At 39.9% G+C, this 26189-nt stretch overlaps 1 protein-coding gene across 1 annotated transcript in view; it reads right to left on the bottom strand.

Moving 5' to 3' along the window:
* The window catches only part of LOC136691410 (mucin-22-like), a 103771-nt gene that overhangs the window by 40248 nt on the left and 37334 nt on the right, over positions 1–26189 (bottom strand). Inside the window, exons 19-51 of the mRNA XM_066663972.1 lie at positions 20112–20251; positions 18787–19065; positions 16059–16154; positions 15804–15960; positions 15484–15537; positions 14465–14518; positions 14185–14244; positions 13553–13606; positions 13257–13316; positions 12964–13023; positions 12660–12719; positions 12368–12427; positions 10418–10477; positions 10111–10170; positions 9479–9532; positions 9183–9242; positions 8891–8950; positions 8587–8646; positions 8295–8354; positions 6345–6404; positions 6038–6097; positions 5406–5459; positions 5110–5169; positions 4818–4877; positions 4514–4573; positions 4222–4281; positions 3930–3989; positions 1980–2039; positions 1673–1732; positions 1041–1094; positions 745–804; positions 455–514; positions 151–210 (exon numbers count right to left, since the gene is read on the bottom strand). Coding sequence (XP_066520069.1) covers positions 151–210; positions 455–514; positions 745–804; positions 1041–1094; positions 1673–1732; positions 1980–2039; positions 3930–3989; positions 4222–4281; positions 4514–4573; positions 4818–4877; positions 5110–5169; positions 5406–5459; positions 6038–6097; positions 6345–6404; positions 8295–8354; positions 8587–8646; positions 8891–8950; positions 9183–9242; positions 9479–9532; positions 10111–10170; positions 10418–10477; positions 12368–12427; positions 12660–12719; positions 12964–13023; positions 13257–13316; positions 13553–13606; positions 14185–14244; positions 14465–14518; positions 15484–15537; positions 15804–15960; positions 16059–16154; positions 18787–19065; positions 20112–20251 — 2376 coding nt within the window. The remainder of the gene's footprint in view (positions 1–150; positions 211–454; positions 515–744; positions 805–1040; positions 1095–1672; positions 1733–1979; positions 2040–3929; positions 3990–4221; positions 4282–4513; positions 4574–4817; positions 4878–5109; positions 5170–5405; positions 5460–6037; positions 6098–6344; positions 6405–8294; positions 8355–8586; positions 8647–8890; positions 8951–9182; positions 9243–9478; positions 9533–10110; positions 10171–10417; positions 10478–12367; positions 12428–12659; positions 12720–12963; positions 13024–13256; positions 13317–13552; positions 13607–14184; positions 14245–14464; positions 14519–15483; positions 15538–15803; positions 15961–16058; positions 16155–18786; positions 19066–20111; positions 20252–26189) is intronic.

Here is a 26189-nt window from a genome sequence, read left to right as displayed (position 1 = left end):
TGTTGCTAAATGGCAAACCCTCCCAACCTCCCAGAAGAGCAGAAGCTGTTACTGCAGGAAAGGAGGACAGCTTCCATATAAATACCCTTATATTCAGAAGTGATTTCAGGTATTCAGGAAATTAGCAACACAATACAAATTGTCACGTACCTGTGGTGCTAGTGTCTGGAACTGTGGGACTTTCAGCTGTGGACAGCTGTGTGGTCAACACTGTAATTTAATAATAAATAAATAAATAATAATTAAAAAAAAGAATATCCTCCCCTCTAAAAACCCCCCGCCCCTACACCAACTTTAATGTATATGTCGCTAAATGGCAAACACCCCCAACCTCCCAGAAATGCAGAACCTGTTACTGCAGGAAAGGGGGACAGCCTCCATATTAATACTCTTACATTATGAAGTAATTTGGGGCAACCTGGAAGTTAGTGACACAATAGGAATTGTCACCTACCTGTGGTGCTAGAGTCTGGAACTGTGGAACTTTCAGTTGTGGGCAGCTGTGTGGCGAAAGCTGTAAAGTAAAAATAAATAAATATGTGAAAAAAAATCATTTCAAACCCTCTAAAGTTCTCCACCCCAACTCTAATGTATATGTTGCTAAATGGCAAACCCTCCCAACCTCCCAGAAGAGCAGAAGCTGTTACTGCGAAAAGGAGGACAGCCTCCATATAAATACCCTTACATTCAGAAGTGATTTCAGGTATTCAGGAAATTAGCAACACAATACAAATTGTCACGTACCTGTGGTGCTAGTGCCTGGAACTGTGGGACTTTCAGCTGTGGATAGCTGTGTGGTCAACTCTGTAATTTAATAATAAATAAATAAATAATAACAAAAAAATAGAATATCCTCCCCTCTAAAAACCCCCCGCCCCTACACCAACTTTAATGTATATGTCGCTAAATGGCAAACACCCCCAACCTCCCAGAAATGCAGAACCTGTAACTGCAGAAACTGAGGACACCCTCCATATTAATACCATTACATTCAGAAGTGATTTCGGGTAACCAGAAACAAAATGATAATTATTACATACCTGTCGTGCTGGTGTCTGGAGCTGTGGAACTGGTTGGAGACTCATTTGTGGCAGCTATAAAAGACATGTTGCAAAACTATCAGATAAACATACAATTTGCTCTAATGTAAAACAACATTGACTAATAATGGTGGACAGGCTAAGCTATTGTTTGGTGGTTATAATTATTATTTGCTAGTACGGACCACGTCTGTAAATGCAGAAATAGGATCAGATATATATTTGGGCAGTAGTTCAGGGTGGCTAGAATGTATTTGAAGTCAAACCCCCAAAACTGACAGGCACGCTAGGCATTAAGTTCTACACAATGGTCAGGTTGATACAGAGAAGGCAGCTCGTCACATGGCAGCGGACCCTGATAGAGACAGAATTCGAATGGTACCAAGGAGCTCAAGCGTACTGGCAGCAGGGTAGAAAGGATTCATGGCAGCAGGATCTGCATAGCATCACCAAATATGTTTAACATGAATTCTGATTATTAAAAAAGAGAAGTAGTGCGGGAGGAAGAAGATTGAAGATACAAGACAACCAACATTGGCCCTGAACTCAAGAAGACCTGAAAGTCATTAGATGAAAAGCTAATTCAGACAAACAATTAAGAAGAAACACAGATAATGAGGATAACCATGTACCTGCTGTGCCATTGTCTGAAGTTGTGGAACTTTCAGTTGTGAGCAGCTGTGTGGTCAAAGCTGTAATTTGAAAGGAAATTAACTAATTACAAAAAAAAAACCCACAAACAACATCCAACTCTCTACAACCACAACCCCACCCCAACACTAATGTATATGTCGCTAAATGGCAAACCCTCCCAAACGCTCAGAAGAGTAGAAGCTGTTACTGCAGGAAAGAAGGACACCCTCCATATTAATACCCTTACATTTTGAAGTAATTTGTGGTAACCAGGAAGTTAGCGACACAATACGAATTGTCACGTACCTGTGGTGCTGATGTCTGGAACTGTGGAACTTTCAGTTGTGAGCAGCTGTGTGGTGAAAGCTGTAATGTAAAAATAAATGAATATATGAAAAAAAAAAAAAATACAACAAATAATTTCAAAAACTCTAACCCCCCCCCCACCCCAACACTAATGTACAGGGTGGGCCATTTATATGGATACACCTTAATAAAATGGGAATGGTTGGTGATATTAACTTCCTGTTTATTGCACATTAGTATATTGGAGGGGCAAAACTTTTCACAATGGGTGGTGACCATTTTGAAATTGGTCATTTTGGATCCAACTTTTGTTTTTACAATGGGAAGAGGGTCATGTGACACATCAAACTTATTGGGAATTTCACAAGAAAAACAATGGTGTGTTTGGTTTTAATGTAACTTTATTCTTTCATGAGTTATTTACAAGTTTGTCTTTACAGCCATTGACATGTCGTAGAGGTTAACACGTGAGGAGCAGATAGAAATTGTGCTGATGTCTGGTGAACGCAGTAACCAGTTCATTGCAGCAGATTTCAATGCAAGACACCCTACAAGACCACCCATTTCCCATGCTACAGTTAGCAAACTGCTTGCCAAGTTTCGTGAAACTGGCTCAGTGTTGGATTTGCCAAAATGTGGACGCATGAAAATGTCACTAATGAAGAAACATCAGTGGCTGTCTTGGCTTCATTCAGCATGAGCCCACAACGTAGCACTCGCCGCATGTCACTGGAGAGTGGCATCAGTCAAACATCCCTTCAGCAGATATTAGCTACTCAAAAATGGCATCCTTACAAACTCCAGCTGCTGCAGCATCTCAAAAAGGATGACCCAGATCGGCTCAATGTATTTGCAGAATGGGCAAAACAAAAATTGGAACAGGACCCTCAGTTTACACAGAAGATTTTGTTTAGTGATGAGGCAAACTTTTATGTGAATGGCGAAGTTAACAAACAAAACCACCGCTATTTGTCTGACACTAACTCACATTGGATAGACCCCTCCAAGACTGTTGGAACAAAAAAATTGATGGTATGGTGTGGTATATGTGGTACAAAGATAGTGTGGCCATTCTTCATTAATGGAAACCTCAAGGCCACTGGATATGTGAAATTGCAACATGATGATGTGTTTCCCTCTTTATGCACTGAAGCTGGCACGTTCCCTGAGTTTTTCCAGTAAGATCCAGCACCACCACATTATGGGTGTCAGGTCTGAGCATTCAAAGATGAACAGTTTCCTGGAAAGTGGATTGGTCGTGGTGGGCCAGTTGACTGGCCCCCAAGGTCTCCCGATCTGAACCCCTTACACTTTTATCTTTGGGGTCATCTGAAGGCAATTGTCTATGCTGTGAAGATACGAGATGGGCAGCACCTGAAACTACGGATACTGGAAGCCTGTGCTAGCCTTTCTCCTGCGGTGTTGCCATCAGTGTGTGGAGAGTGGGAGAGGAGGGTTGCATTGAAAATCCAACACAATGGGCAGAACTTTGAATTCATTTTATAAGTTGTCAGAAACTTGTAAATAACTAATGAAAGAATAATATTATATTAAAACCAAGCACATCATTGTTTTTCTTGTGAAATTCACAATGAGTTTGATGTGTCACATGACCCTCTTCCCATTGAAAAAACAAAAGTTGGATCCAAAATGGCCCACTTCAAATTGGCCGCAATGGTCACCACCCACCGTGAAAAGTTTTCCCCTCCTATATACTAATGTGCAATAAACAGGAAGTTAATATCACCAACCATTCCCATTTTATTAAGTTGTATTCATATAAATGGCCCACCCTGTATATGTCGCTAAATTGCAAACCCTCCCAACCTCCCAGAAGAGCAGAAGCTGTTACTGCAGGAAAGGAGGACACCCTCCATATTAATTCTCTTACATTATGAAGTAATTTGGGGCAACCTGGAAGTTAGTGACACAATAGGAATTGTCACCTACCTGTGGTGCTAGAGTCTGGAACTGTGGAACTTTCAGTTGCGGGCAGCTGTGTGGCGAAAGCTGTAAAGTAAAAATAAATAAATATGTGAAAAAAAAATCATTTCAAACCCTTTAAAATTCTCCACCCCAACTCTAATGTACATGTTGCTAAATGGCAAACCCTCCCAACCTCCCAGAAGAGCAGAAGCTGTTACTGCAGGAAAGGAGGACACCCTCCATATTAATTCTCTTACATTATGAAGTAATTTGGGGCAACCTGGAAGTTAGTGACACAATAGGAATTGTCACCTACCTGTGGTGCTAGAGTCTGGAACTGTGGAACTTTCAGTTGTGGGCAGCTGTGTGGCGAAAGCTGTAAAGTAAAAATAAATAAATATGTGAAAAAAAAATCATTTCAAACCCTCTAAAATTCTCCACCCCAACTCTAATGTACATGTTGCTAAATGGCAAACCCTCCCAACCTCCCAGAAGAGCAGAAGCTGTTACTGCAGGAAAGGAGGACAGCTTCCATATAAATACCCTTATATTCAGAAGTGATTTCAGGTATTCAGGAAATTAGCAACACAATACAAATTGTCACGTACCTGTGGTGCTAGTGTCTGGAACTGTGGGACTTTCAGCTGTGGACAGCTGTGTGGTCAACACTGTAATTTAATAATAAATAAATAAATAATAATTAAAAAAAAGAATATCCTCCCCTCTAAAAACCCCCCGCCCCTACACCAACTTTAATGTATATGTCGCTAAATGGCAAACACCCCCAACCTCCCAGAAATGCAGAACCTGTTACTGCAGGAAAGGGGGACAGCCTCCATATTAATACTCTTACATTATGAAGTAATTTGGGGCAACCTGGAAGTTAGTGACACAATAGGAATTGTCACCTACCTGTGGTGCTAGAGTCTGGAACTGTGGAACTTTCAGTTGTGGGCAGCTGTGTGGCGAAAGCTGTAAAGTAAAAATAAATAAATATGTGAAAAAAAAATCATTTCAAACCCTCTAAAGTTCTCCACCCCAACTCTAATGTATATGTTGCTAAATGGCAAACCCTCCCAACCTCCCAGAAGAGCAGAAGCTGTTACTGCAGGAAAGGAGGACAGCCTCCATATAAATACCCTTACATTCAGAAGTGATTTCAGGTATTCAGGAAATTAGCAACACAATACAAATTGTCACGTACCTGTGGTGCTAGTGCCTGGAACTGTGGGACTTTCAGCTGTGGATAGCTGTGTGGTCAACTCTGTAATTTAATAATAAATAAATAAATAATAACAAAAAAATAGAATATCCTCCCCTCTAAAAACCCCCCGCCCCTACACCAACTTTAATGTATATGTCGCTAAATGGCAAACACCCCCAACCTCCCAGAAATGCAGAACCTGTAACTGCAGAAACTGAGGACACCCTCCATATTAATACCATTACATTCAGAAGTGATTTCGGGTAACCAGAAACAAAATGATAATTATTACATACCTGTCGTGCTGGTGTCTGGAGCTGTGGAACTGGTTGGAGACTCATTTGTGGCAGCTATAAAAGACATGTTGCAAAACTATCAGATAAACATACAATTTGCTCTAATGTAAAACAACATTGACTAATAATGGTGGACAGGCTAAGCTATTGTTTGGTGGTTATAATTATTATTTGCTAGTACGGACCACGTCTGTAAATGCAGAAATAGGATCAGATATATATTTGGGCAGTAGTTCAGGGTGGCTAGAATGTATTTGAAGTCAAACCCCCAAAACTGACAGGCACGCTAGGCATTAAGTTCTACACAATGGTCAGGTTGATACAGAGAAGGCAGCTCGTCACATGGCAGCGGACCCTGATAGAGACAGAATTCGAATGGTACCAAGGAGCTCAAGCGTACTGGCAGCAGGGTAGAAAGGATTCATGGCAGCAGGATCTGCATAGCATCACCAAATATGTTTAACATGAATTCTGATTATTAAAAAAGAGAAGTAGTGCGGGAGGAAGAAGATTGAAGATACAAGACAACCAACATTGGCCCTGAACTCAAGAAGACCTGAAAGTCATTAGATGAAAAGCTAATTCAGACAAACAATTAAGAAGAAACACAGATAATGAGGATAACCATGTACCTGCTGTGCCATTGTCTGAAGTTGTGGAACTTTCAGTTGTGAGCAGCTGTGTGGTCAAAGCTGTAATTTTAAAGGAAATTAACTAATTACAAAAAAAAAACCCACAAACAACATCCAACTCTCTACAACCACAACCCCACCCCAACACTAATGTATATGTCGCTAAATGGCAAACCCTCCCAAACGCTCAGAAGAGTAGAAGCTGTTACTGCAGGAAAGAAGGACACCCTCCATATTAATACCCTTACATTTTGAAGTAATTTGTGGTAACCAGGAAGTTAGCGACACAATACGAATTGTCACGTACCTGTGGTGCTGATGTCTGGAACTGTGGAACTTTCAGTTGTGAGCAGCTGTGTGGTGAAAGCTGTAATGTAAAAATAAATGAATATATGAAAAAAAAAAAAAATACAACAAATAATTTCAAAAACTCTAACCCCCCCCCCACCCCAACACTAATGTACAGGGTGGGCCATTTATATGGATACACCTTAATAAAATGGGAATGGTTGGTGATATTAACTTCCTGTTTATTGCACATTAGTATATTGGAGGGGCAAAACTTTTCACAATGGGTGGTGACCATTTTGAAATTGGTCATTTTGGATCCAACTTTTGTTTTTACAATGGGAAGAGGGTCATGTGACACATCAAACTTATTGGGAATTTCACAAGAAAAACAATGGTGTGTTTGGTTTTAATGTAACTTTATTCTTTCATGAGTTATTTACAAGTTTGTCTTTACAGCCATTGACATGTCGTAGAGGTTAACACGTGAGGAGCAGATAGAAATTGTGCTGATGTCTGGTGAACGCAGTAACCAGTTCATTGCAGCAGATTTCAATGCAAGACACCCTACAAGACCACCCATTTCCCATGCTACAGTTAGCAAACTGCTTGCCAAGTTTCGTGAAACTGGCTCAGTGTTGGATTTGCCAAAATGTGGACGCATGAAAATGTCACTAATGAAGAAACATCAGTGGCTGTCTTGGCTTCATTCAGCATGAGCCCACAACGTAGCACTCGCCGCATGTCACTGGAGAGTGGCATCAGTCAAACATCCCTTCAGCAGATATTAGCTACTCAAAAATGGCATCCTTACAAACTCCAGCTGCTGCAGCATCTCAAAAAGGATGACCCAGATCGGCTCAATGTATTTGCAGAATGGGCAAAACAAAAATTGGAACAGGACCCTCAGTTTACACAGAAGATTTTGTTTAGTGATGAGGCAAACTTTTATGTGAATGGCGAAGTTAACAAACAAAACCACCGCTATTCGTCTGACACTAACTCACATTGGATAGACCCCTCCAAGACTGTTGGAACAAAAACATTGATGGTATGGTGTGGTATATGTGGTACAAAGATAGTGTGGCCATTCTTCATTAATGGAAACCTCAAGGCCACTTGATATGTGAAATTGCTACATGATGATGTGTTTCCCTCTTTATGCACTGAAGCTGGCACGTTCCCTGAGTTTTTCCAGCAAGATCCAGCACCACCACATTATGGGTGTCAGGTCTGAGCATTCAAAGATGAACAGTTTCCTGGAAAGTAGATTGGTCGTGGTGGGCCAGTTGACTGGCCCCCAAGGTCTCCCGATCTGAACCCCTTACACTTTTATCTTTGGGGTCATCTGAAGGCAATTGTCTATGCTGTGAAGATACGAGATGGGCAGCACCTGAAACTACGGATACTGGAAGCCTGTGCTAGCCTTTCTCCTGCGGTGTTGCTATCAGTGTGTGGAGAGTGGGAGAGGAGGGTTGCATTGAAAATCCAACACAATGGGCAGAACTTTGAATTCATTTTATAAGTGGTCAGAAACTTGTAAATAACTAATGAAAGAATAATATTATATTAAAACCAAGCACATCATTGTTTTTCTTGTGAAATTCACAATGAGTTTGATGTGTCACATGACCCTCTTCCCATTGAAAAAACAAAAGTTGGATCCAAAATGGCCCACTTCAAATTGGCCGCAATGGTCACCACCCACCGTGAAAAGTTTTCCCCTCCTATATACTAATGTGCAATAAACAGGAAGTTAATATCACCAACCATTCCCATTTTATTAAGGTGTATTCTTATAAATGGCCCACCCTGTATATGTCGCTAAATTGCAAACCCTCCCAACCTCCCAGAAGAGCAGAAGCTGTTACTGCAGGAAAGGAGGACACCCTCCATATTAATTCTCTTACATTATGAAGTAATTTGGGGCAACCTGGAAGTTAGTGACACAATAGGAATTGTCACCTACCTGTGGTGCTAGAGTCTGGAACTGTGGAACTTTCAGTTGTGGGCAGCTGTGTGGCGAAAGCTGTAAAGTAAAAATAAATAAATATGTGAAAAAAAAATCATTTCAAACCCTCTAAAATTCTCCACCCCAACTCTAATGTACATGTTGCTAAATGGCAAACCCTCCCAACCTCCCAGAAGAGCAGAAGCTGTTACTGCAGGAAAGGAGGACAGCTTCCATATAAATACCCTTATATTCAGAAGTGATTTCAGGTATTCAGGAAATTAGCAACACAATACAAATTGTCACGTACCTGTGGTGCTAGTGTCTGGAACTGTGGGACTTTCAGCTGTGGACAGCTGTGTGGTCAACACTGTAATTTAATAATAAATAAATAAATAATAATTAAAAAAAAGAATATCCTCCCCTCTAAAAACCCCCCGCCCCTACACCAACTTTAATGTATATGTCGCTAAATGGCAAACACCCCCAACCTCCCAGAAATGCAGAACCTGTTACTGCAGGAAAGGGGGACAGCCTCCATATTAATACTCTTACATTATGAAGTAATTTGGGGCAACCTGGAAGTTAGTGACACAATAGGAATTGTCACCTACCTGTGGTGCTAGAGTCTGGAACTGTGGAACTTTCAGTTGTGGGCAGCTGTGTGGCGAAAGCTGTAAAGTAAAAATAAATAAATATGTGAAAAAAAAATCATTTCAAACCCTCTAAAGTTCTCCACCCCAACTCTAATGTATATGTTGCTAAATGGCAAACCCTCCCAACCTCCCAGAAGAGCAGAAGCTGTTACTGCAGGAAAGGAGGACAGCCTCCATATAAATACCCTTACATTCAGAAGTGATTTCAGGTATTCAGGAAATTAGCAACACAATACAAATTGTCACGTACCTGTGGTGCTAGTGCCTGGAACTGTGGGACTTTCAGCTGTGGATAGCTGTGTGGTCAACTCTGTAATTTAATAATAAATAAATAAATAATAACAAAAAAATAGAATATCCTCCCCTCTAAAAACCCCCCGCCCCTACACCAACTTTAATGTATATGTCGCTAAATGGCAAACACCCCCAACCTCCCAGAAATGCAGAACCTGTAACTGCAGAAACTGAGGACACCCTCCATATTAATACCATTACATTCAGAAGTGATTTCGGGTAACCAGAAACAAAATGATAATTATTACATACCTGTCGTGCTGGTGTCTGGAGCTGTGGAACTGGTTGGAGACTCATTTGTGGCAGCTATAAAAGACATGTTGCAAAACTATCAGATAAACATACAATTTGCTCTAATGTAAAACAACATTGACTAATAATGGTGGACAGGCTAAGCTATTGTTTGGTGGTTATAATTATTATTTGCTAGTACGGACCACGTCTGTAAATGCAGAAATAGGATCAGATATATATTTGGGCAGTAGTTCAGGGTGGCTAGAATGTATTTGAAGTCAAACCCCCAAAACTGACAGGCACGCTAGGCATTAAGTTCTACACAATGGTCAGGTTGATACAGAGAAGGCAGCTCGTCACATGGCAGCGGACCCTGATAGAGACAGAATTCGAATGGTACCAAGGAGCTCAAGCGTACTGGCAGCAGGGTAGAAAGGATTCATGGCAGCAGGATCTGCATAGCATCACCAAATATGTTTAACATGAATTCTGATTATTAAAAAAGAGAAGTAGTGCGGGAGGAAGAAGATTGAAGATACAAGACAACCAACATTGGCCCTGAACTCAAGAAGACCTGAAAGTCATTAGATGAAAAGCTAATTCAGACAAACAATTAAGAAGAAACACAGATAATGAGGATAACCATGTACCTGCTGTGCCATTGTCTGAAGTTGTGGAACTTTCAGTTGTGAGCAGCTGTGTGGTCAAAGCTGTAATTTTAAAGGAAATTAACTAATTACAAAAAAAAAACCCACAAACAACATCCAACTCTCTACAACCACAACCCCACCCCAACACTAATGTATATGTCGCTAAATGGCAAACCCTCCCAAACGCTCAGAAGAGTAGAAGCTGTTACTGCAGGAAAGAAGGACACCCTCCATATTAATACCCTTACATTTTGAAGTAATTTGTGGTAACCAGGAAGTTAGCGACACAATACGAATTGTCACGTACCTGTGGTGCTGATGTCTGGAACTGTGGAACTTTCAGTTGTGAGCAGCTGTGTGGTGAAAGCTGTAATGTAAAAATAAATGAATATATGAAAAAAAAAAAAAATACAACAAATAATTTCAAAAACTCTAACCCCCCCCCCACCCCAACACTAATGTACAGGGTGGGCCATTTATATGGATACACCTTAATAAAATGGGAATGGTTGGTGATATTAACTTCCTGTTTATTGCACATTAGTATATTGGAGGGGCAAAACTTTTCACAATGGGTGGTGACCATTTTGAAATTGGTCATTTTGGATCCAACTTTTGTTTTTACAATGGGAAGAGGGTCATGTGACACATCAAACTTATTGGGAATTTCACAAGAAAAACAATGGTGTGTTTGGTTTTAATGTAACTTTATTCTTTCATGAGTTATTTACAAGTTTGTCTTTACAGCCATTGACATGTCGTAGAGGTTAACACGTGAGGAGCAGATAGAAATTGTGCTGATGTCTGGTGAACGCAGTAACCAGTTCATTGCAGCAGATTTCAATGCAAGACACCCTACAAGACCACCCATTTCCCATGCTACAGTTAGCAAACTGCTTGCCAAGTTTCGTGAAACTGGCTCAGTGTTGGATTTGCCAAAATGTGGACGCATGAAAATGTCACTAATGAAGAAACATCAGTGGCTGTCTTGGCTTCATTCAGCATGAGCCCACAACGTAGCACTCGCCGCATGTCACTGGAGAGTGGCATCAGTCAAACATCCCTTCAGCAGATATTAGCTACTCAAAAATGGCATCCTTACAAACTCCAGCTGCTGCAGCATCTCAAAAAGGATGACCCAGATCGGCTCAATGTATTTGCAGAATGGGCAAAACAAAAATTGGAACAGGACCCTCAGTTTACACAGAAGATTTTGTTTAGTGATGAGGCAAACTTTTATGTGAATGGCGAAGTTAACAAACAAAACCACCGCTATTCGTCTGACACTAACTCACATTGGATAGACCCCTCCAAGACTGTTGGAACAAAAACATTGATGGTATGGTGTGGTATATGTGGTACAAAGATAGTGTGGCCATTCTTCATTAATGGAAACCTCAAGGCCACTTGATATGTGAAATTGCTACATGATGATGTGTTTCCCTCTTTATGCACTGAAGCTGGCACGTTCCCTGAGTTTTTCCAGCAAGATCCAGCACCACCACATTATGGGTGTCAGGTCTGAGCATTCAAAGATGAACAGTTTCCTGGAAAGTAGATTGGTCGTGGTGGGCCAGTTGACTGGCCCCCAAGGTCTCCCGATCTGAACCCCTTACACTTTTATCTTTGGGGTCATCTGAAGGCAATTGTCTATGCTGTGAAGATACGAGATGGGCAGCACCTGAAACTACGGATACTGGAAGCCTGTGCTAGCCTTTCTCCTGCGGTGTTGCTATCAGTGTGTGGAGAGTGGGAGAGGAGGGTTGCATTGAAAATCCAACACAATGGGCAGAACTTTGAATTCATTTTATAAGTGGTCAGAAACTTGTAAATAACTAATGAAAGAATAATATTATATTAAAACCAAGCACATCATTGTTTTTCTTGTGAAATTCACAATGAGTTTGATGTGTCACATGACCCTCTTCCCATTGAAAAAACAAAAGTTGGATCCAAAATGGCCCACTTCAAATTGGCCGCAATGGTCACCACCCACCGTGAAAAGTTTTCCCCTCCTATATACTAATGTGCAATAAACAGGAAGTTAATATCACCAACCATTCCCATTTTATTAAGGTGTATTCTTATAAATGGCCCACCCTGTATATGTCGCTAAATTGCAAACCCTCCCAACCTCCCAGAAGAGCAGAAGCTGTTACTGCAGGAAAGGAGGACACCCTCCATATTAATTCTCTTACATTATGAAGTAATTTGGGGCAACCTGGAAGTTAGTGACACAATAGGAATTGTCACCTACCTGTGGTGCTAGAGTCTGGAACTGTGGAACTTTCAGTTGTGGGCAGCTGTGTGGCGAAAGCTGTAAAGTAAAAATAAATAAATATGTGAAAAAAAAATCATTTCAAACCCTCTAAAATTCTCCACCCCAACTCTAATGTACATGTTGCTAAATGGCAAACCCTCCCAACCTCCCAGAAGAGCAGAAGCTGTTACTGCAGGAAAGGAGGACAGCTTCCATATAAATACCCTTACATTCAGAAGTGATTTCAGGTATTCAGGAAATTAGCAACACAATACAAATTGTCACGTACCTGTGGTGCTAGTGTCTGGAACTGTGGGACTTTCAGCTGTGGACAGCTGTGTGGTCAACACTGTAATTTAATAATAAATAAATAAATAATAATTAAAAAAAAGAATATCCTCCCCTCTAAAAACCCCCCGCCCCCACACCAACTTTAATGTATATGTCGCTAAATGGCAAACACCCCCAACCTCCCAGAAATGCAGAACCTGTTACTGCAGGAAAGGAGGACAGCCTCCATATTAATACTCTTACATTTTGAAGTAATTTGGGGCAACCAGGAAGTTAGTGACACAATAGGAATTGTCACCTACCTGTGGTGCTAGAGTCTGGAACTGTGAAACTTTCAGTTGTGGGCAGCTGTGTGGCGAAAGCTGTAAAGTAAAAAAAAATAAATATGTGAAAAAAAAAATCATTTCAAACCCTCTAAAGTTCTCCACCCCAACTCTAATGTATATGTTGCTAAATGGCAAACCCTCCCAACCTCCCAGAAGAGCAGAAGCTGTTACTGCAGGAAAGGAGGACAGCCTCCATATAAATACCCTTACATTCAGAAGTGATTTCAGGTATTCAGGAAATTAGCAACACAATACAAATTGTCACGTACCTGTGGTGCTAGTGCCTGGAACTGTGGGACTTTCAGCTGTGGATAGCTGTGTGGTCAACACTGTAATTTAATAATAAATAAATAAATAATAACAAAAAAATAGAATATCCTCCCCTCTAAAAACCCCCCGCCCCTACACCAACTTTAATGTATATGTCGCTAAATGGCAAACACCCCCAACCTCCCAGAAATGCAGAACCTGTAACTGCAGGAACTGAGGACACCCTCCATATTAATACCATTACATTCAGAAGTGATTTCGGGTAACCAGAAACAAAATGATAATTATTACATACCTGTCGTGCTGGTGTCTGGAGCTGTGGAACTGGTTGGAGACTCATTTGTGGCAGCTATAAAAGACATGTTGCAAAACTATCAGATAAACATACAATTTGCTCTAATGTAAAACAACATTGACTAATAATGGTGGACAGGCTAAGCTATTGTTTGGTGGTTATAATTATTATTTGCTAGTACGGACCACGTCTGTAAATGCAGAAATAGGATCAGATATATATTTGGGCAGTAGTTCAGGGTGGCTAGAATGTATTTGAAGTCAAACCCCCAAAACTGACAGGCACGCTAGGCATTAAGTTCTACACAATGGTCAGGTTGATACAGAGAAGGCAGCTCGTCACATGGCAGCGGACCCTGATAGAGACAGAATTCGAATGGTACCAAGGAGCTCAAGCGTACTGGCAGCAGGGTAGAAAGGATTCATGGCAGCAGGATCTGCATAGCATCACCAAATATGTTTAACATGAATTCTGATTATTAAAAAAGAGAAGTAGTGCGGGAGCAAGAAGATTGAAGATACAAGACAACCAACATTGGCCCTGAACTCAAGAAGACCTGAAAGTCATTAGATGAAAAGCTAATTCAGACAAACAATTAAGAAGAAACACAGATAATGAGGATAACCATGTACCTGCTGTGCCATTGTCTGAAGTTGTGGAACTTTCAGTTGTGAGCAGCTGTGTGGTCAAAGCTGTAATTTTAAAGGAAATTAACTAATTACAAAAAAAAAAAACCCACAAACAACATCCAACTCTCTACAACTACATCCCCACCCCAACACTAATGTATATGTAATTAAAGGGCTTAACCTAACCTCCTAACTTCCCACATGAGCAGTTGCTGTTATTGCAGGAACGGAGGTCCCCCCCACCATATAAATAGTTTTGCATTCAGAAGTATTTGTTAAGTACCTGTCATGCTGGTGTCTGTAGCCGTGAAACTGGTTGAGGATTCATTGGTCAAGACTGAATTGAAATGCAGAAGAAATTATACAGAACATCTACAAATTTGGAGGCCTTGAGAAAGGAAACTAAATGAGAATCGCCATCAAGAAAACAAAGGATATGACAGTCCCACTTAGGAAAACTGTCACTGACTGAGGATTGCTTAGCACCATGTTACAAGATTTCAGCTGCACAACAGCCTGTGATCTGCATTGTCTGACACTCTTCCTCACGATGAGCTACAGGAGACAGATCTGGGATTGATTCAGCCAGTGATTCTGTATCTAAATAGCCACACTCCTGTAGCAAGTGTAGACAGAGGCCTTGCACTAGAGTGCTTAAAAAACCATGGATATCCCAGGACAAGAAAACAACTTGATGGCAGCTTATGTCTCTGTAAAATTCCAGTACACACCTCCTCATTAATAGTACCTTCTCACATATGGAAGTCACTGTCACATTGACTGGGCACTGATCAAATACAATATCATGACTGACACTGAAAACATATAATTTCACTTTCCTCACACTATTTAACTATGCTCAAGCATTTTCAGGGCTTCATTCCAGAGTAAAACATCTTCCGCATTTCATGGCAAGTCTTGGCCAAACTTTAACATTCTTCTTGCTCCAAGACTTCTTATCAGATATTCAGCCCACAGTTGAAACATGTCTTGAGATACAGAGTTACACAGGTCTTGTACTTTCTAGAATCTCTCTGGATTGAACATGACTTTATATTTCAGTTTAGTTCTTGTCCCCAAATTTAGTTTCTATGCTGTTTTTTTTTTTTTGGCTTTAAATATCTTTTCAGCTTCAGTATTTGGAAATAGTCTTGTGGTTTGCAATGTTCAGTATTAGTGTAACATTGAAGAAGTGATTTTAGTATTTCTCTACTTTAACTGGCGTTTTAAAATCACTAATTAAATTTAAAAGGAATTTTAAGTGAACAGGCATAAATCAGCACATTGAGAATAATTTCTTACCTGTTGTGCTGGTGTTTGGAACTGTAGAACTAGTTGGAGTTTTAGTGGTGATAGCTATAAAATACATTTTGAAAAAACAATTGAATAAACACACAATCTGCTCTAGCTTAAAAGCACTTTGATTAATAGTCATGGATAATAGTCACACCCAAATGCCAAAAAGCTCTCAGAATTACGTATAAATTTGTTCACTCTGTGCAGATTTAGGTTCATTCATAATAAAGTTGATATTATTCAGTTTGTTTTCATAAATTCTTATATCAATAAATCCAGTGTGACATAGAACCCATACTGGAATTTGTACTAATTCATACAACTACCTTGGGGAAAGATTCCTGTTCCTTCTCCAGTCACATTGAAAGCCCAGCGTCCAGCCACATTCACATTACTAGTGTTCATGAGGTTTGAGATGTAACTGCCGTTATTTGAGTTTGGAATTTTGAAGTAGTGCGTAGAATTTACTGTGTCATACCCGGCCTAAACCAAACAGGGGAGGAGAATAAAATAAAATCAATATCCTGAAGATTGTAACTAAGTAAATATAGCGTACAGATGAAAATGTTTTACCATTTTACCTCAACTGTTTGGTTTGTTGTAGCGATCGCACCATAATTCATCAGGACAAAGGAAGAACTGCCTGCTGAAATCAAAACTGCCTGAAATGATGATTGCTGAAAAATGAAAACAATAGTGATATATTAGGACAATTAAAAAGACTTTTAAAAGGAATACAATGATAGAAGTGATTTTTTTTCTCCTGGGCCCTCCTACCTGTTGCTGAGTGTAATGCACATTAACAGCACACACACACACACACACACACACACACACACACACACACACACACACTAATCTAAGGGATATTCATACTGCTCACAACACCAAACAGAAAACACCTCTTTTGATCCTTTGGCCCAGACTGTTGCCCAAGGCACCTTTCACACATGCAATTTTGGTTTGAACGAAACTGCAAAGTCTGGGCCAAACAAGTTCGGTTTTGTCCAATAAAAAGTTTACCAGACAGCTATCCCTAAGGGCTAGATATTAATCCTCACATGCACAATACAGCTGAGGTAGGCTATACCAAAACAATGATCACGAGTGTGTCGCAGCACCCAGTATATACACTCAGTGTGACACACAGTCGTCCTCTTTTAATCCCTCGTGAGATTACAGAACGTAGGAAAGTCGGACTGCAATGCTCTTCTGCATTATCTCAGTCAGTATTATTTTTCACAGCCCTCAGGTTAAACAATTACCCCAAACTCAGTGTGGAGTGGTTAAAACCATTGAACAGTGCACAGGGGTAAGCAACTTACATGCTGGTGGCCCTGGTTCAACTTCAGCCCATCTGAGTTAAAATTAAGTGTAAACCAAGGCTGCCTTGGTATCAATGCTGGTGCCATAACCTATTACTGTATAGTATCAAAAACTTATGTACAACAAACATTGGCATTTTACTTGGAACCAGCTCTTTGTTTCTTTTTAACTGACTGTGTTGTCAGTTGCACAATGTAACTAGTAAGCTATGCCAGCTATTCCAGATTTTGTGAAGGAAATTACCTTACAGCAATGGGCAATATATAGTTTGCAAATATACCAGAGGCAGATAAGCTGGGGTTTGGTTCCTATCCAGCAGTGGATGATTCAGTTACTGCCTTAGCCCTCCTCCAACAGCTCTAGTGGAACAAGACCCCTTGTGGAAGAGCTTGCTCTTGCCATCAACCATGATAAAAATTCAGTTAACACCTTCTCAGCAGACCAAATTTTAAGGTAGCCTATTGAACTCACTCACAATAGTAGCACAGCTCATGGAACAGGTGAAGGCAGCTCTGGATCAGTGCCTTGCCGAATTCAACAGAGACAGTACTGTGAAAGGTATACAAGCACAAAGACCTTTGGTCATATGGCAGTGGCCTCGTTGGTCCACTTTCTCCAGCTTCAGCTTTCTCCAGCTCTGGCCTCTTCAAAACTGGTATCCATCTCAAAAACTCAATCCCACAAAGAATGGCCACAGATTCTGCACAAGGGGCCAAGGAACTGATTCTGTGGGCAGATGTTCACCTGACCTCAATCAGAACAATTCTTCTTCCAGAGGTGCTAAATACAGCAAGGGGTAGAATCCACCCCAGTGAATGAAGACCTTATCCAGCTACTGTGCAAGTAAATAGGGATCATTTTGGAAAGGCACACATAGATCTTTAACCTTAAAAGAGTCGGCATATTGCCCACTGTTCTTCTTCTTAACCTATAGCAAAGGAATACTAGGTGTGAGTTCACTGGCCCATCAGTGGCCTCCATGTTTTCTATATGTGATTCCCCCACACTGTACCTGATTCCAGAAATGCTGGAAAGAGTGAAGAGCACCTGCACATGTCCTTCTGGTAGTGCCTCAACAGTCCCGCTTGCAGAGTTGCAAAATTTCTTGGTGGGAGAAGGAAGGACCCGCTGTCTCAGGCTAAAGGGTCTCTTTGGCATCCCAATCTGGCCCTGTTCAATCTCTGGGTTTGGCCACTGAGATGGAAGCTTTGTTAGCTTGTCTTTCACCATGACCCAGACCCTTCAGAATGCTAGGGCCCCCTCCACAAGGCAATTGCATTTTTCATTATAGTTTATCAAAGTCACATTCATTGTGACTTTCTTCTGTAATTCAGTTAGTTTTAATTGGTTTTAGAGTGGGATTGCTAGTTTTTATAATTTTTAATGCCTAATTTTAGTTTTCATTTGTTCTAGTATTAGTTTTATTTGTTTTCATATTGTGGGTTATTTTTGGAGGATGGTGTGTTCTCTCTGTGTCTGCGTGGGTTCCCTCCAGTGCTCTGGTTTCCTTCCACAGTCCAAAAAAAAAACACGTTGGTAGGTGGATTGGTGACTCAAATTGTCCGTAGGTGTGAGTGAATGTGAGTGTGTGTGTCACCCTGTGAACGACTGGTGCCCCCTCCAGGGTGTGTTCCTGCCTTGCACCCAGTGATTCCGCATAGGCTCCGGACCCACCATGACCCTGAACTGGATAAGGGTTACAGACAATGAATTCATAAATTAATTAACTTATGTCAGTGGTGTGGTGTGTTGCTTTCTGCACTTGCTACACTTTTGTGTCCTTGCAAAGTTTTGGTATATAAAATCCAGTCCTTAAGGTTAGCTGTCTGGCAACCTGTCTCTTAAATTTTCTGTAGAAATCATACCAGTGGGACGCTTTACATGGTTTTTGAACATGAATTTCAATATTTTAATTTTTTTGCCTTATCCCACAAAGTCAATCCACATTCTAATAAAAAGCAGAGGAAATGTTGTATAACTTACTGCTGTGTGCAGGTTGTAGTACGGCACATTAGACCATGTTGCAACAAAGACCCAGGAAGCATTAATGTTCTGCCCTGGAAAGTACTGGTTAATGGCCTGAGAGGCCTGTGAGAGCACACTGCCATTAGTGTACTGTTGATACGAGATACTGCCACCATAAATGCTATCAAAATCAGTCCACAATGGAGCGATGATGTCCCGAACATCATGAGCAGGGAACAGGTAAGGGGTGAAGCCGTACCATGACTGATTAAATGTAAGGTCTCCGTTCACGTTTACCTGCAAATGTCATAAAAATTTGACAAGACATCTTTTAAAATGAGCACAACCAGGCTAGTCTGTGAAAATGTTTTTCTGATCACCATTTGCAGTTCACCTACATTATGAAAAATTAATTTTACTAGATAAACTTCAGTTGAAAATCAAGTAATTATAAGACAGTGCTAATGTTTAAAAAATGATCATAGTTTACCAGTTCCTTAGAATCCATAGATGGACATATAAGCTGGAAATACCTGCAATTTTGTAAGGTCACAATAAAGGCCTTTGCATATATATACACCTATCCAGTCTAAACCTGTCTGGCTGCACCTGTTCACATTGGAGTTATAAGGAGTATTTCAGCCTAGACTACTTGTAGAATTATGAGTAATACAGGACAATCAGAATTAAAAGCACAATATCAACTACTTTTTCATATGTATTGGATATATAGAAACGATGTCATATGCGTTGTATATGAAAACTCCAAAAAAGCTTTATTTAAAAATTTATTTTGAATGTTTTTGTTATAAACACAAACTTCGTAACCGGACATGAGGGGGAAAAAGTACAATAAATATGTTCAATCTGAAAACTGTCACTGTGGTAGTATCTTTTGCTCTCAATATGGTTGGTACCCTCAAGTAAACATATTCAGTACATTTACTTAGGGAATATAATTGCATTAAATTAAAATAAAGTAATTGTGTAAAGTTGTGTTGTGTCTGCAAAACAGAATCTAATGTACCTTTAGGGAACGCAACTGGACTTATAACCACTGTTGTGTATTTAAAGGTAACAAACGGTATACTGTCTGTAACTTAGTGGCAGTAAAGTACATTCTGTGGACACATTTAAAAATCCACCACTCAATTTATGATTCTTTACTTATTTAAACAGATTAGTAAAAATGATTCCTTATTGAATCAACAGTGCTTTTTCTATGGCCTCACAGAAATAACCTTTCGTAGCTCCTTTATATTTAAGAGTGTAGCTCTACCCTACATTTTTTCTGTTAGTGTAGAATGTGGACACTTTTATAATTCAGCAGCTGTTTTACTTACATAAATCTGAGAGTATGCATGTTCAAAAAAAAAGAATGTAGTTTGTAGATTTATAACAGGAGAGCTCCCATCATCACTGCTGGCAATTACAGTGTCTCCAATCCCAGCACCAAATGGATAGAACTGAGGTGGTGTTGTTGCTGTGAGAAAACAAACAGAAATCAAATGAAACCAGAATTTATGGAATGAAAAAATCAAAAGCTTCTGAATATTAATAAAAACATCTTATAAGTAAACAAAGGCCACTATGTCTTTTGTTTTTATAAATACATAATTTTGGTTCATATTTAGCATACAGCCACCTAGATTTACAGTGAACTGAGGCAATGGAAGTGTATTAAACCCAATACCTTTCACTGATCTACGTGTGTTAGATAAAAATAATATTATTAATAATAATAATAAATAAACCAATTGTGAAAGTGACTGGTCTTATTTTGTTCGCACTTAAGAAAGTTAAATTGAGCACAACCTTTTTTTAAGATGCTGACATTAAAACCTATTTCAGAACAAACATCAGTGATGTTTGTTCTGAAATAGGTTTTAATGTATATATATATATATATATATATATATATATATATATATATATATATATATATATATATATAAATTCTTCTGGGATGAAATTGGTGGCCTTTTAATATTCATTCAATTCCGAATATAACTTGTAAATATATTAAGAAAATGCAACCATGCACAGAAAAGATGCATTCACCACATAGAGTTTTAACCCAAAGGCTAGAAAAACAACAGAACAGTGTCATTAAAATGTATTTACCGTTTCCAAGTCCACCTATGTAGTTTTCAGAAGAAAAAAAAAAAAAAACAAATAAAAAAAAAGAACAAATTGAATTTTCAGTAAAATCTTATGAACCTATCTGTAATTTTATTGAACCAGTTTTGGAAAAAGGAATTTGAAGAGCATACTTATTAATATGATCGCCACTGTCTTCAGGGCCGCCCCGGACGATAGAGCAGAGCTCCTCATTGTCAGACTGATTTACTAAAGACTTAATGCTCACAAATATGTTAAATATTTATTTTCCTTTTTTCTATTTCCCTTTCATTTAGGTGACATCTGCTGCTTGCTAGGCTCCCATTGCACAAAAAGAAAACATCCTTAATAACATGCCTGGTTAAATTAAAGGTTAAATGATAATAAAAAATAACATCATGAAACTTACTTTAGCTCATTTGCCAGTGTCTGTGCTGAAATCACTGTAATACAATCTTATAACTGTAGATCACCAACCTCAGACAGAAGTGAACACTGCACAGTTCAGCTTCAAACTAAAATATTTCACATGCAACCTCCCAAACCTGCTTTTCAGATAATGATTTCCTTGTAGTACATGTGCATGCTTTTAGTCACATTTAGTCACTGTCTTTGAAGCATTTGCTCTGTGGCTGTCCAAAAGTGTCTGTAGGTGTGAGAGTGCCCTGTGGTGAATTTTCTAGAGTGTGCTCCTGCCTTGTGCCCAAAACTTGCTGGTAATTAATGAAATGTGTAAGTGCGTGGATTTAAATAAATTTCCCATTTTATACGAATATTAATCATTATTACCAGGAGAGCCATACTCCTGCAATATTCACAATATAATGATTATGATTAAGGCAAAGTCCAGCAAACATAAGGCACACCAATGGTCAGTGTCATATGAGGATTTGGATACATGGTCCTCCAAAGGAAAATTTACTGAAAACTAAGCATTGTTTTGCACTCAGAATATAATCAATTATTATAATTTCTCTATTATATTTTTTAAAAATATCTACGTGTACTTTTTGGACTATTCATTCATTCATTTCCTGTGCATTCACATTCTGTGCATAATCTATGGGCACGAGGACAGACTCACTCAGGGCATCACATACCCACACAATAACACCCATGAGCTATGTCACATAGACAGTCCACCTAGTGATATGTGTTTTTGGACTATGGTAGGAAACCAGAGAAAACCTGGAGGAACCATGCATAGACATGGACAGCACCAACATACTGCTGAAGAGGGCCATCTTCAGTGCATTGTAGCTCTGCCATAATAAAGATCTATACTGGCAGATAAGAAGCCCTAATTTCACTAACAGAACAACAGGATGCGTTATTAACAGTAGGAAATTCATACCCCCACATCTCCCTGGCCATATTTAAACATACCCTCCCATGGAGTGATATCAGGCCATGGGCCTTGAGGGTGGCCAGGGCTAATGATTGGGCTGATACAGAGCACCCTAACGTGCAGTACAGCTCCTCCACAAAAACATGGAAGTGCTCATTTCAGTACAGACTGAGAGCGGAGCGAACAATGGCGCTGTTTGACCCTCCCCCACTGATTCAGGCCACAACACTCACAGAAGAAGAGGAACTAGAGTTTGCTTCACTTCCTCCTCAGCTGTGGGCTTCTAGCAAGTATGATGTGGGACTAATTAAAAACCATGAACCAGTATCCATCACACCAAAATCCACTTACAGACCTAGGCAAGCTCAGTATCCTTTGAAACCTGGAGCAATTGAAGGCATCAGACCCGTGTTTCAAGCTCTTCTTGAGGCAGGGATCATAGTGCCATGTCCAGATTCACCAGTCAGAACACCAATTTATCCAGTAATGAAGCCCAGCCGGGATGAGTGGAGATTTGTTCAGGATCTGCAGGCAGTAAATGCTGCAGTTCAAGCTCGAGCACCTGAAGTAACAAAACCTCACACTATTTTGACCCAGTTTGGTAGATTTGGCAAATGAATTTTTCAGTGTACCGGTAAATCCAAACAGCAGGTTTTAGTTCCCTTTCTCCTTTGAAGGGAAAGCATATACTTTCAAACAGCTTTGTCAAGGGTGTTTCAAGTTTCCCACTATATACAACGTGGCTCTGAGAGATAGCCTGGGGTCACTAACATTGCCAGAAGAAGTTGTCTTGCTCCAGTACTTGCTCCAGTACAAGTCCATGACTTGATTGTGAGTGCCCCCTCGCAGGAGCTCTGTAAACAGGCCACCATGCTCTTATTGCAACATCTGGCTAAGCATGGGAACAAAGCCAGCAAGGCCAAGTTACAGTATTGTAAGCCAGAGGTTACCTTTCTGGGCCACATTCTCACTGCAGGTCACAGACGTATGTCAGCAGACAGAATTCAGCCAAAACCCATGACAAAGAAACATTTTTTTTTTTGGGAATGTGTTCTTACTGTCGTACTTTCATTTCATCTTATGCTCAAAAAGGTCCCCTATGGGACATCATTTAGTAGTCTAGGCTGATGTCCACTGCAGTGGACAGAACAAGCAGAGGAGGCTTTCACACAACTTAAGGTTGCATTACAAAACATGCCAGCCTTAGGCATACCTAACCCAACTAAGCCCTTTGTCCAGATGGTGGACGCTAAGGGAGTATACATGACATCAGTTCTCACTCAAAAACATGAGGATAAGTTACGGCCAGTGGCATACTTCTCCAGCAAACTAAACCCCGTAGCTCAGGGCCTACCAGTGTGTCTTAGGGCAGTGGCAGCAGCTGAGAAAACTCTAGTAGCTTCTATTCTATTCTATTCTATTCTATTCTATATCACTCTCAAGGTCCCACACTCAGTGTATAACATTTTACAAGATCAAAAGGTTGCACACCTCTCAGCACAGAGGTGGCTGTGCTATCACACAGCCCTGTTAGACATGCCCAATGCAGCTTTGCACAACTTTGAACCCAGCCTCACTCTTGCCCACACCAAATGATGGGGAACCACACGATTGCCAGTTGCTGTTGTTACATTATGTGTGCGTGTGTTTCAAATAACAGGATATCGACACCTTCTGTTCAATCAATTCCTTTTGTCTCCAGGCCACAGAGAGGAGACAACCGAGACCAACTGGGTAGAGGGGGATGCACAGAATGGGAATTACAGGTATAAAAGACTCGAGAAATGGTCGAGGAGAGAGGAAAATGGTGCTACGCACAGCATTCTCTCCAAATAAATTGTTTTTCATTTGATACCGACTACAGTCATAATTTTCCACCACACTAGACAGTCCCTCTCAACATGTCATGTGTTCTATTAAGGCTGTGTGTTTTGGAATACACCTCCTGTATACAAACATTTTTCTCGAGTTATCTTATCTCTGAACGGTTCACAGAATGTACATGAACTGGCTAAATAAGAAAGGTGAAATTCCACTGTGCTGTGTTTGCTGGAATAAAAAAAAAAAAAAAAAGAAACTAGACAAGCCGGACCACCATTAGTCATATAGCGACAGAGGTGTTTCTGGTATTTCAAAAACAGGAAATGCCCAAAATACATACCCTTGTCATTGGAAGGTCTGTAAAGCTTTGCTGCTTCATATCAGTGTTTTTGTTTATAATAATAACATATAATAACAACTATAAAAAATTGTTTATCTTGTCAGTTTCAGACAGTGTGTGTATGATCAGGGAAAGCCTAATATTTTCTGTCCATACAAAGCTACAAAACTGAAGGACCATGTTAAGATAATATTATTATAATTAATATATTATAATATATAATATATTATAATTAAACTCATTTACCAGAAAGCAACAAGATAAGGCTCTGGACCAGAGGTGATTGCTCTAAGACTGCAAGGGAAGCTCAGCTTCCCCTAAAATGTCAAAAAATAATTGATCAAATATATACTGTTGTGTGTACATGTCACTGAATAAATATGCACTACAGCGCGATTAACTTTTGTTCAGAATCAGCTTCTTATCACTGGTAAAGACAGAGTTCAATAGAGAAGCAGAGAAGTGCAGCGAAACGAGACGAGCCATTGGACAAATGCTGGGCTTTGTCCCGCCCATTGGACGATCAGGGTCTATGGGCCAGTGGGCTGGCCTCGGCTGGCCTGGATGCTCAGCTTCTGCATGATGATTGGATGATCTCAGGCTGAATCCCTTTTTGATTGGCAGCAAAATGAGCGAATCAGCGATCCTTTGGTGTAGAGATCCGTGGGAGCATTACATTTTTATTCTGTTCTATTCTATTCTATAGTTGAACCGAAGATGTTCTTAATCATTTTCTTTTTAATCATCTTTCTTAATCATCATCTTCTATTTCTGGTGGGTTTTTTGTAGCTGCTTGTGTTTGGAGACTGACTTCTATCACTCTTTCTGACTTCTATCGCAGTTTCTGACCAGCGGGTGCTGCTGAGCCCCTCCACCGTCACAAAGCACTCACAGGCGGACACACTTCACATGGGCCAAGGCTGTTTAAGCAGCCTAGCTTTGCTGGCCATTGAGAGGACACTAGTCAAGTCCCTGGAAAAGACGCCTTGTTGGTACGACAGGGTCACAGATCGTTTTCTTGAAAAGGAATGGAGGGTAGTATTTATGTATAAATAAACCGACACATTTTATGACGTAGGCCGAAATTGAACTTCCCCTCCTTGAAAGACCAGCATCCGCCACTGCTCTGGACCCACCACGACCCTGAATTGGATAAGCGGTTACAGATAATGAATGAATGAATGAATAAAACCAAGTACTTTAACATTATATCAGTCAAGTAATCTACACTTGATAAAGGAACAGGGCATCACTGGGTATATATATATATATATATATATATATATATATATATATATTACTGACTTACTTTTATAAAAAGGGTTTGATAAAACGGTGCTGTAACTAATCCACAGCCTCGTTTATTTTGAGTAACACCTCGCTCTGGTGTTCTGGCTATAATAATTTCATTCTGCCCGTTTTCATATAAAGTTAAAGTAAAAGCTGTGCAGATGTAATTTCCTCGTCAGAAAGTCAGTAACGGTGTGATGTGTCCGTGTATTTGTGTCATTATAGGGACAGACAAGATGACTTTCTCTTTGTTAAATATATAGTAGAAAACTAAACGCTGTGTCACAGAAACATTCTCCAAACATGAACAAACTGTGATAAATATAGTCAACATAAAGTGAGCAAAACATACAAGCCATGTTTAAGACAAAACAAATAATCAATTTCAATAAGAAGTAATTGTGTAGTTCCTTTCAAATGCATTACAAATACTAATTATACTATCTCTAGTGTAATTTACATATCTTTATTTGTCCTGCTAAACTAACCAAACTACTAGAC

The sequence above is a fragment of the Hoplias malabaricus genome, chromosome 3 (assembly GCF_029633855.1).
Source record: "Hoplias malabaricus isolate fHopMal1 chromosome 3, fHopMal1.hap1, whole genome shotgun sequence".
NCBI classification, from domain to species: Eukaryota; Metazoa; Chordata; class Actinopteri; order Characiformes; family Erythrinidae; genus Hoplias; species Hoplias malabaricus.
Note: the sequence above shows the minus strand (reverse complement) of the source record. Positions and strands in the feature narration are given on the sequence as shown.